The 12,359-nt window shown below is 45.2% G+C and overlaps 1 protein-coding gene across 1 annotated transcript; it reads right to left on the bottom strand.

Annotated features, from left to right (window-relative positions):
* Positions 1-3,409: 3,409 nt before the first annotated feature.
* On the bottom strand, positions 3,410-9,309 carry BRS3 (bombesin receptor subtype 3). Its single transcript, XM_032228387.1, has 3 exons — positions 8,766-9,309; positions 6,037-6,385; positions 3,410-4,253 (listed from the first exon to the last, which is right to left on the bottom strand). The coding sequence occupies exons 1-3, from the start codon at positions 9,197-9,199 to the stop codon at positions 3,858-3,860; spliced, it is 1,179 nt and encodes a 392-aa protein (XP_032084278.1). The 5' UTR covers positions 9,200-9,309; the 3' UTR covers positions 3,410-3,857.
* Positions 9,310-12,359: the final 3,050 nt, after the last annotated feature.

Genomic DNA, 12,359 nt, shown 5'->3' with positions numbered 1-12,359 from the left:
GAAGTTTGAAAAGCCGCGTCACAATTTTGTCCCGGGGATACCCTGCATCCGAGCTGAGTTAGCGTGGTTTCAAGGTGACGGTGATTTATATGATCTTCATCCGTTGCATATTTGAAAAAAACCAAAGCGTTATAGAGTATAGTGAATTGGAATGGCTTCAAAATATGAAGATAAGAAAAGCCATTTAAATAATGCATTAACATAGGAACTCAATAGCAATAGCAGTTAGACTTATATACCGCTTCATGGGGCTTTCAGCCCTCTCTAAGCGGTTTACAGAGTCAGCATATTGCCCCCACAGTCTGGGTCCTTGTTTTACCCACCTCAGAAGGATGGAAGGCTGAGTCAACCCTGAGCCGGTTTGATTTGAACCGCCGAACTGCAGATAACAATCAGCTGAAGTGGCCTGCAGTACTGCACCCTAACCACTGCGCCACCTCGGCTCTTCACAATACGTTCACTCAGAACGTATTGTGATACTGTAATAATAAGGTGGTAGAATACCTGCCTTCTTTTGAGCAGTACAAGCTGCAGACACCATTTCAGTCCAATTGGTTATTTATTTATTTTTTACTTGGGTAAAACTCTAAATGCATTCATTTAATATTGAATTCACTGCATTCAATGACACTTCTGGGAAAACAGTGACTTAGACTGCGTTGAAATCAGCAGCATTCCGGCCCTGTTTAAACTAAAAATTCAGTAAAATTAAACGCAATATAATTTCAAATGAATGCACAAATGATGACAGCTAATGAGTGCAATGGTTGGAGGCTGCTTTATATTACAGGGTTTTTAAAAGCGTAGTATGTATAATTCAGCCACCGGGGCACATAAACAATGGTTATTGCCATGTGTTGAACCAAGTTGGTCTTGTGTCATGCCTGCAGCCATGTTCCTTTTGGATCTTGTGGATCCTGCCACACTTTCTATTATTCTACTATGCAATTTCTATTGTGGGAAAATGGAGGGGGGGGGATTGGACGGAGTTAGATGCTATGTAGCCATAACAACATTCTTTCTAGAAAGCCAAGGTCATCATCCTTTGTCTCTGCACCACTGCACCTGACCGGAACTGGATGGGTGGAAGCTGCCAGTACGGCAGTGGGGAGATTCGACCATGGGATGGACTTGTGGGTATGGGGGACAAGATCTTGAACTTTCAACTAAGTGGGGGAAACCGGGAAGCTTCCAGATTCGGGTTTTCCCAGATGTGCCAACATGGCTCTCTTCATAAATTGGAACTTCGAGCAATATTTTGCCTTGGACTCTGATTTAATTTTGGATGCTATTTGGAACCCTGACATCTTGGTCAACAAACCACACACTACGGCAAATAATGGCTTAGTGAGGGATGGGAATCAAATCTGTAGGGAAATGTGAAGTTTATCCTGGCCCCCAGCTCAAAAATTGCACCGTGGGGAGCACTAGTGCTTCCTTTCCTCCCCCTGGGTAGTCCAACCCAACAGTTGGTTCCTTATTTGAGTAGGGATCCCCCCCCCCGCAGCATACCCACAGGAGCAATGCTGTAACCCAAACCCTGGGAATATCTCCCAATTGTGGGCAAGAGAGGGAGTGCTTCTAATGAGATTCGTTCAGATTGCGATGACTAAAAGAAACAAGCTGCAACTTGAGTTCTCTAACTCAACAGATTGTTCCAAGGCGAAAAAGAATCCCCAAATCATTGTGCCAAGCTCATCTCAAAAGCGTAGAATGTTACTGTATGCCAAGCGATCGATATTGATGATAACCCTAAACCCAACTCTCTTGAGCGCGATGGTCTCACAACCGGACATGGGTCGAGCCTCATAAAGTTAGAAATTGGCCGCTTTGATCTCTGTTGATTGCAACGCTCTTAACCCTGCAGGATTTCCCCCCCGAAGAGATAGGACAACCTTTGGAATGGTTATAGGGTTTCCTGCCTGAGCAAGGGGGTTGGACTAGAAGACCTCCGAGGTCCCTTCCAGCTCTGTTATTCAATAACAACTCGTAATACTGGAATCGGTTAACCATTTCCTGCACTGAAAGCAAAGCTTTATTAGGGATTCATCATTTAAATTTCACAACAAGGTTGCAGTAGGATGGATGATAAATGCAAACCTCTTACTTCATTCAAGAAAGGGGTAAGGACGTGATAGGTGTTTCTCCACCAGGATTTTTGGTTGCGAAGCGATGTGTTTGTGAAATGTGTTGTGCCCGGTTTTAATGACTTTCAGCCACAGTGGTTAAGCAAATCATGCAGTCCTTAAGCGAATCCCGCTTCCCCCCCCCCCCACCGCATAGAACTTTGCGTGTTAGAAGCTGGTTTAAAGTATGACCGACCTTATTTCAAAGTCCTCCTATATCTTCCATAATGGCCTTGAATGAAGACGCCAATGTCTCCAGGAGCAGAATGGGAAGGGAAAAGGGCTTATTGGCTGTTATTTGTAAGCAGTATATATTGGCTGGGAGGCTTCTGATGCTGTATGTGCCACTTTATGACTAATTGACACTAGTATCACTTTCTAATGCAAGAAACAGTGGATGGAAACCGCGTTCCACAAAAGCGCGGTCGACGAAAGCGCGTATGTGACGTCATCACAGTGCGACGAAAAAGATCGAAAAATTGAAATAAAAAATAAATTACAGCAAGCCGATTCACATAAAGGTAAGGGTTAGGGTTAGGGTTAGTGTTAGGTTAAGGGTTAGGGTTAGGTTTAGAGCGTTAGCGTTACGTTTAGCGTTAGGTTAAGGGTTAGCGTTAGGTTTTTCGTTAGGTTTAGGGTTAGGTTAAGGGTTAGGTTTAGGGTTAGGTTTAGGGTTAGGTTTAGGGTTAGGTTTAGGGTTAGGTTTGGGGGGGTTAGGGTAAGGTTTTCGCTTTATTTTTACATTTTTCGATCTTTTTCGTCGCGCTGTGATGACATCACATAAGCGCTTTCGTCGACCGCGCTTTTGTCTACCGCGGTTTTGTGGTAGAACCGATGGAAACTAATCCAGGAGAGAAGCAACCTCGAAGTAAGGAGAAATTTCCTGACAGTGAGAACAAGGAACTTGCCTCCAGAAGTTCTGGCTGCTCCATCACTGGAGGATTTTAAGAAGAGATTGGACCACCATTGGTCTGAGATTGTATAAAATCTCCTGCTTGACCAAGGGGTTTGGATTAGAAGACCACCGAGGTCTCTTCCTCGGTCTCTGTGGCTGCTCCAGCCCTCTGGAACGATCTCCCCATGGAGATCCGGACCCTTACTACCCTCCCGGCCTTCCGCAAAGCAGTTAAGACGTGGCTGTTCTGGCAGGCCCTGGGGCTGTTGAACTATCCAGCCCCATTCGAGGTTACGCCTGTTGTAGAATTTTAAATTGCTGTTTTTATTTTATTTTTTTTGTATCCCCCTCCCTTTTTTATTGGGAGCGGCCCTGAGTCTCTCGGGAATAGGGCAGCATACAAACGTAATCAAATCAAATCTTCCGACTCTGGGATTCTCTTAATGCTATTTGAGCTGTTAGCCAGGCCTTTTCTCTTCCTGCAGCCGCCAGATAACAGGTCATCCTTTCCTTCCTACGCAGCTTCCAATGTTCTGTACCCCAATTTAAAGCAAATTTAAAGTTCTTGCTTTCTCCTTGCAAGGGCCAAGGGAATATGCAGGGTTTTGAATTAAGTTGAACATGCCTGGGAGGGCAGCTTGGGAGGAAAACCACGTGGGGATGTGCATGTGTGAAGCAGATGGCTGCGACTTGCAGCCAAGTTCTGTGATGCCGAGGTGTGAGATCGTAGGATGCATTGGGAAGATTTCTGCCGAGGGCAAGAAGCTCTCCTTTACCTTCAGCAAACCTCTGGATCTTGCCAGTAGATCTAGCGGGACGACGATCCCGAAGCACAATTAAACGCTCTCCTCTTCTTTGGTGATGCTGTAATCCGTGAGCAACGTGACACTGATTTCTGAGCCCGTAACCGACATGGCTCTGCTCGGGGTGTGGGTCTGTGTGAGGCTGGCCCTTCTGACGGGCATCTTGGCTTTGCAACACGAGATTTCCTTCTTGAAATGTTGGCGGAAGCTTTTGCTCAGCCAGTAGAGAGCGAAGGGGTTGACGCAGGAATTGCTGAAGGCCAACGCCCGGGAGAAGATGGTGGCCACCAGATGGAAAGCGGACGTGTCTATGGAAGTGTGGTAGGTGAATGAACGGTACAGGTAGAGGATGTGGTTGGGTAGCCAGCAGAAGGCGAACAAGCCGACTAAAACCAGCACGGTTTTGGCCACTCGCTTCCGGGATTCAATCTAAGGGGGAAAATATGTGCAAATTTATTGTTCCTGGTTTCTACATAGGCCTCTTTAAATCAACCAACATCAACATGTCAACAAGAGATAAACACTGCTAGACATTCTTTGGCTAATTGATGACTCCAAAGAAAGGATCTATCTATCTATCTATCTATCTATCTATCTATCTATCTATCTATCTATCTATCTATCTCTATCCATTATTCTATTTATCTGTATGTCTGTCTGTCTGTCTGTCTATCTATCTATCTATCTATCCATCTTTCTTTCTTTCTTTCGCAATAGCAATAGCAGTTAGACTTATATACCGCTTCATAGGGCTTTTAGCCCTCTCTAAGCGGTTTACAGAGTCAGCATATCACCAGATGATGATAGTTAGCTTCCTCCCATAATTGGGGCTTACCAGGGGTTGTAAAAAATCATATATATATATGATTATATATGTATATATGTGTATATATATATATATATATATATATATATATATATATATATATATATATATATATATGAATATGAGAAAGTGAGGCTGGATTTGCTTCTGCTGCTGCTTGTCAGATTTTTCTCTGAGATACAAGTGGGGAAACATCTCCCCGGCTCCTTTCGGACGCTTATCAGCAGAAACCCAGAGCTGGGTGTAGCCTGACCTTGATAAAAACTGCAACGAAAACATGGTCTTGTGTAACACAAGAAGTATAAGGAAAAACAGGTGCTACAGTTGTGAGGGGGAAAAGGCCAAATTTGGTTACTCTGGAGTTAAATTGCAGATTATTCCAGATTATGGATTCAAAACTGAAATCCACTTCAGTGGCCCGATTAATGGATCTTGCTTATTTATTGTGTGTGTGTGTGTGTGTGTGTTGTGTCACAATCCCTGGTATGCCCAAATATAGGAGGGAGCATACTGCTTCCCTTTTCTGTCTATCGGCTCACCCTAGGAGCCATCCAGGCAGAAAGCCATTTTTTTTATGTTGCCTACACAATGCTTTCTCCCCACTGAACCTTCCTGTGGACCACATGTACTTCAAAGAGAACTTGTGGATCCCAAAACAGTGATGCCATTTGGGGGCAAAATTCATCCACTGCCTCAACCTTCTGCTCATTTACATCCAGCAAAGTCTTTCGAGGGAGGGTTTACAGTCACAGACCTTATCAGGCTTGGAGAGATGCCAGGCTGATATCTGCAAAACTTCGAGCCGATAGACAGAAAAGGGAAGCAGTATGCTCCCTCCTATATTTGGGCATACCAAACTTCGCAGAGAGTCCCAAACCAATTAAGCAAGTCTCCTGCAAACTCCACTCCCCATTCACTCCTCTTTTTTCCTTCTGGGAAGGGCCATTCATCATCCACCTGTGGCCTTATTCCCAAGTCAACCCCTGTTCTTTAGCTGCTCCCTTCGTCTGGCAACTCTGTGCATGCGCACACTGGGAACAGGCTCCAGCTGTTCGTCTGCCTCACTGATGTCCGACTCTGGAGGCAGCTGATAAGTGGCATACAGCCCTGGCCCCCTCTCTGCCTCCGACACAGAGCCCTCGTCAGAGCCTTCCCCAGACTCCAGGACTGGCCCAGTTTCCTCCCCAACCGCCTCATTGTCTGACTCTGCTGCCAGCTCCACTGGCCCCTGACAGGCCACTACAATATATGCCAACATGATATTTCCAATAAAGCTCTTCTTTGAGGAATTCACCTGCCTTTGAGTTTTTGCTTGGAATGGATGTATTACTTGGAACTCTAACAACCCAAGTATCTAAGAAATGCAGGCCGGAAATCTTTGCCTACCTGTTTACGGGCGTGGCCTTGCTCTTCTGCGGGCATACTGGACGTGCTTTTGTAGAGGGTCTTGGCAATCAGGAAGTAGTAGATAGATATGATGGCTAGGGGTAAGATGTAGAAGATCAAGAAGCAGAGCAGCGAGTGGACTTCCTGCAGGACCTGTTCAGAGACGGGATACGGGGCGCAGGTTTCGAGGGTGGTGTTCTTCTCAGGCAGGTGGAAAGTGTAGAGATCGGAAGATACGGCTTCCGGAGTGGCCAGTAACATGGAGACAATCCAGATGCAAGCCACTTTGCAGCAGGTCTTCAGAACGGCATCCGAGTGGAGCTCCAAAGGTTTCACAATCGCCTTGTACCTATCGAAGAGAGTTTTGGGTCAGTTCTTGGAGGGCTAGTGAAATGACCACCAAACAGCAGAACGGCATGGTCTTGAACACAAGTGGGCAACCTTCTTCTGTGACCATTTCTCAGGAGGGAAGCTCAGTGAGCAGGAGAATGACGGGGTTGTTCCAAATAGAATCCAAAAGTAAATCAGGAAAAGTCCAAGGAAAAGTATTGCTCAAAGTTCCAATTTATGAAGAGAGACATGTTGGCACATCTGGGAAAACCCGAATCTGAAAGCTTCCCAGTTTTCCTCACTCAGTTGAAAGTTCAAGATCTTGTCCCCCACACCCACAAGTCCCTCACATGGTCCAATCTTCCACTGCCACGCTGGCAGCTTCCACCCATCCAGTTCTGGCAAGGTGTAGAGACAAAGGATGACCTTGGCTTTCTAGAAAGAATGTTGTTATGGCTACCTATCATCTAACGCCTTACAATCCCTCCTTCCATTTTCCCACCATAGAAAATGCATAGTAGAATAACAGAAAGTGTGGCAGGCCAAAGATCCAGAAGAAAAGATGGCTGCAGGCCTGACAGGGGTTGTGTCAGAGTGTGTCTACAGAGCCGAGGTGGCGCAGTGGTTAAATGCAGCACTGCAGGCTACTTCAGCTGACTGCAGTTCTGCAGTTCGGCTGTTCAAATCTCACCGGCTCAGGGTTGACTCAGCCTTCCATCCTTCCGAGGTGGGTAAAATGAGGACCCGGATTGTTGGGGGCAATATGCTGACTCTGTAAACCGCTTAGAGAGGGCTGAAAGCCCTATGAAGCGGTATACAAGTCTAACTGCTATTGCTATTGCTATTTTGAGACTACCCAGGAGCAAAATACAGCGCACAGAGGTTTTATCTTTCTAACAGTGGTTTATATACAAGGCTTATAATATACATACAGCAGCTGGTCAGCTGTTACATCGTCATTACCCTGACAGGTTGGGACCTTCAGAGTTTTCCCTCCTTTGCTTGGGGAAGGGCTGTGGGGGGGAGGTCCTTTGTTTTTCAAACTATGGGTCAGGCCTGGAAGCAGAATCTTCAGGCCTGCTACATTAGTGCTATGAGAAACTAGGACGGGGGGATTGTATGGGGCTGGGAAGATATAGAGACATAATAACACTCCTTTCTCAGAGAGTCAAGGACATATTGCTCTGCACCTGGAGGGGTGTGACTAGGAGGCCTCTCCAGTTGGGATGGTCCTTTCACTGGGCCATGGGATGGACCTGGGAGTGCTGGGTAGGGACTTGGAGGTTCTTTTGGGTGGGGAAAAACCTGGAAGCTTTCAGATTTGGGTTTTCCCAGATGTGCCAATAGGACGTCTCTAATGAAAATGGAACTTTGAGGAGTCTTCTTTTGTTGGGGGTGTTACTTGGAACCCTTTTGAGTCTCTCTTGGGATTATACCACAATCTCTGTGCGTGTCTTACCCTGAAACGTGCAAGGAAAGAAAAATACACCATCGAGTTTTAGTGACTTTACTCACTACGATCTTCTGATGACACTTTCACCCTCCAAGCCCCGAGTACGTCTTATCTTCCCCTGGTCCAGACATTCAACAGCTGAACCTCTGGCGCTACTGATTATTATTATTTTTTTGCGAATGTACCTGTCCTGTGAACTGCTCAAGTTTAATAAAGTCCAGTTGATTTAGTCCAGAAAATTTAAAACTTGTATGAATCCTAGGCAACGGGCCGCAGAGATGTTCTCATCCTCCTGGCGTTTCATTTTCCTATTTTTTTTTTGTAAATTCCTTTCTCACACCACTAGGTAGCACCAAGGATACAGCAGAGATTCTTTCTATTTTCCCCAAGGCATTTTGTTTTTCAAACATATCATTATTCTTTCTCTGGCTCATTCATTTGTAAAATGCTAATGGTAAATGGTATCACCCACACCGTAAACAGTTATCATTTTTAGCTGTTAGCAGAGAATTTTAAAGAATTTGCTTCAGAATTTCCCGATTCTCTTCCTTTAAGAGGGGGGGGGGGAAATCGGCCACATTTGCTTTCCATTAGTTGGAAATGAAAAGGAACATTTTAAACACCGAAACAGCCTAAAGGATAAGGAGATGCCGAACAGCAGTGATTTTACTCCATTAGAAAAACAAATCTTCCAAACTGTAACCCACGCTGACGCAAACACATTCTCCCACACATTAGAATTGGCACCCATTTCTGGTCAAAAGATGTCCCAGCTATCAACTGTGTGAGGATCAGGAGCGATCAGACAGAAACAAAAAATGCAGGGCTTAAGCTGTGAAAATATCTGGATCTGTCCATTTGACAGCCAAGTCTATGGACTAGCATACCCCTAGGAAGCTTCATTTCTTACAACGCCTTCTCGGACAGTGAAATGCTCCAAACTCACCTGTCAGCACTGAGGACCGTGAGCGTGAATACAGATACCCCCACGGAGGTTCGCTGAATAAAAGACAGAAGCTTACAGCCGACTCGTCCGAACAACCACGTATCCACAACGTAACAGGCAGCGTCCACCGGCACGCAGGTCAACAGAAGGAGCAGGTCCCCGAAAGCCAGGCTGGTAATGAAGATATTGGGCACCGTCTGCATGGATTTGATCTTGAAGAAGACTTTGACCAGGATGATGTTCCCTAGAAGACCCATGGAAATGATGGCGGCGTAGGCTGCGTAAATAGTGCAGAGGGTCCCCACGCCAAGGGAAGTGTCTTCAGGCCAGCTTTCCTGGCTTGTTTGGTTTCTCATTAAGGAGGCCGGTTCTTCGGTTGAGTTGACATCTTCGTAGAGATCAGCGTTTTTCACCAGCAGGGATGACCTGGGCATTTTGGAAGGCTCCGGGTGGAGTTGAACTGATAGGAAACCCTTTAAAACTCAACCCATTTCATGTCCTGTCCGTGAAAATGTGAAAAAGGTGAAGAGAGATCCAAGCAATTCACCAGTAAAATCAACTGTTCAGGAGATTCAACTCTTTCCCTCTTGCTTGGTGGAGTCACCAAGCATGATAAAGATAAATATGCATAGATTTCACTGCTGAACTGTGTGGGAGGTAGAAAAGATGGTTAGGTTCTCTCTCTCTCTCTCTCTCTCTCCCTCTCTCTCTCTCTTCCTTTTTTGAATATGCTTCGAAGCTAACATGGATGACGGTGGAAAGGGAGAGATAGAGAAGAAAGTCAATTCAGATTGCCAAATTTGAAAAGAGGCATCAGATGTGAGTTTCTTTCCAGGCTGGATCGCTGTTCTGTCAGCCGGTTTTCAAGTACACCCAGCTTTCTTCATGACACTTTATTTCATTATTATTTGGCAAGAGACAGAATTCTGCCTCTTGGATCACTAGAATGTAACAGATTGAAAAGATGGGAGAGTCTGCCACAAACTAGGCAGGTTTGAGAAGCAGAAAAGAAAAGGAAAAAGTGGTTTGCTTTTTACGAGTCATCGAAACTTTGCTTGACACAGTCCAGGGTGCTTCTGACTTACCTGTGAGATCGGACAATCATCTACTGTAGTGAAATATAGTCTGGATTCCCCCAGAGCAAGAGGTGGCATTGCAGAGGACCAAGAGACAGGTTGGGAGTAAGTAAGACAAGACAGCTTCTTCCTAGAAATTCTTAAGAGCATCTCTTTAATGGGTCAAGTAATTTGCTTTAGTTTGGCAAGATTTCTGTCTCTGTGCGAGGAACAATTAAGGAACTTGCTCAGGGGTAACTCCGGGTGTCTTTCTTGGTTTGGGATGGCTTGACATCAATCCCAAGTGGAACTGCCTACCTTCTAGAGTCATGGGGGCTCCATCATTGCAGGTTTTCAAGCAAAGGGTGAACATGGATTGGAACCCTCTGAAAATTTCTGCCCTGCCTCAAAGCATCTTTTGTCTAAGGGCATCTTTGTTGAACAAAAGGCTTCCTGAATCTTCAGGTACCCAGCTGACATCCTTAGAAGAGAACAGCATTACAAGGAATTCAACTCAGTGGCTTATTTTATTTCCAGAGAAAAACAAGGACTGAATCCTAGAGGATTAAAAAGGGACCATGGAGAACAAAACCACATCTCTCTGTCTCTCTCTCTCTCTCTCTCCCCCTCCGTCCTTCTCTCCCCCATGGAAGCCATTTTGTGAGGGCACCCACAGCATATCCCAGATGTTCGATCCCCGGATTGTTGGATCATCTCCCCAAAATCATTTGTTCTGCTAGTGAAGGCAGAAGGCCTTTAAGTCAAGAGAAGGCCATGCATCTCAAACTATCTTCTCTTCGCGCTCCCAAGACAAAAAGAGTAGTTAAAAAAAAACTTTCTCCCCCCCCCCTCCCTTTTTGAGCTACAGAAAAAAATGATCCCAAGCTTTTATAAGTGATGGATGATGACAGGCCGATTACTCTCCCACCCCCCACCCCAATACTCCTCAGAATATTCCACATTATGACTCGGATTTGAGATGCCTTTTACGAGTGGGTGACTGTAGGCTGTGGGGGGGTCTTTTGCAAAAAAAAAAAAAAAAAGAAATGTGTTCGTTATTTAGATCTGTTTCCAAAGAGGCAGGGCATCTACCTCGAGTCGATATTAATATTCACAAGGCTTGAGTCACTCTCATTTAAAAAAAAGAAACCACAAGTTCAAACGGCATTTGCATTTTGAAAAGGTGCATCAACTAATTCTTGATTCGCTTCATTATCTCCCATTTCTGAAGCTGTCAGGGAAGATTTTCCAAGCAGAAAGAAAAAGGATGGTGTACGTTGACATGAGGTGTGTAAATGCACCAATCCCAACATCCCAGAATAAGCCTGATGCCTTATCAATAGAGTCATTATGCTGCTGACATTTTTGGTACAAAACATCCTTTTCAAGAAAATGATTTTTTCTGCCAATGGTTAGAACACCAAACCTTCTTCCTCTCTCTCTGGTCGAAGTGGGGTACATACAGGGCCGGATTTAGATGAAAAGAGGCCCTAGGCTATTCCACTTATGAGGTCCTTTCACCTCCCATTTTTAAGTTTGTAAATTACATGAGAGATAATAAAATACATCATTACTGTGATATATCAATATATATCAATATATATAGCTGGCCTCCCGACGGAGGGCGGCTCTGCTCTGCGGCAAAGGCAGCGAGGCCAGCCGCCTCCCCTGCTGCGCTCAGCTGCCCGGCTCGGCCCCTTCGCCCTCACCTGCCTGGTGAGGTGGGCTCTGCGTCGACGGGGCGGCTACTGGGAGCGGCCGCACCTCTCGCCCGACCGCCGGTGCCCGGAACGTGGGCGGGCTCCCCAACTGCTGCGGCGCTGGAATGATCTTAACCAATACATTTTTATGTTTGTTTATTAGTCATATGCGTAGAATTTCTCCTTATTTTCGGTTCAGTGTTTTAGTGTTCACTGTTTTTAGAATAGTGTAATTTTAATTTTGCTAACAATTTGAATGTAGGCCCCTCTTGATCTTGAGGCCCTAGGCTGAAGCCTAGTTAGCCTATAGGAAAATCCGGCCCTGGGTACGTAAATAGATTGTACATCCTCGTCATAAAAATCAAAACGATTTCCAGATCCTCCCAACCCCAAAATTAAAAATAGGTCCCTTTCGGGCCTAGGATTTGACGGTCGATCTTTGAAGCTGCAGATTCACAGCAATAATTCCAAATTTCCTTCTACCTGCACCAATAACACCCCTGTAGCATCCGCTATCTTTCCGCGCAGGGCGTGATTTCACGCCTTCGAATAAAATTACAGACTTTCAGTCCAAATGACAACTTGAACAATGCAGCATTGGAAGACGACACGATATACTCTTGGGGCAAAGAACAAAGGCGCGAACTGTCAGAAGAATATCGAACTAATGGGAGAAAATTCTCCTTTCTCGAATAATTGGCATGCAGCCCATTGACGTCAACAAAATAGATTTCCCTTGTTTTTGTTTTGTTGACTTGCTTCTAAATTATTTTAGAAAGACATTGTTCCTCGTGCATCTTTTCCAGTCTGGTGCTCCCGTGTTAAATGGCTGAGGAAAA

This window comes from Thamnophis elegans, chromosome 12 (assembly GCF_009769535.1).
Source record: "Thamnophis elegans isolate rThaEle1 chromosome 12, rThaEle1.pri, whole genome shotgun sequence".
NCBI lineage: Eukaryota > Metazoa > Chordata > Lepidosauria > Squamata > Colubridae > Thamnophis > Thamnophis elegans.
The sequence above is the reverse complement of the archived record's forward strand: the minus strand, read 5'-3'. Positions and strand labels throughout refer to the sequence as shown.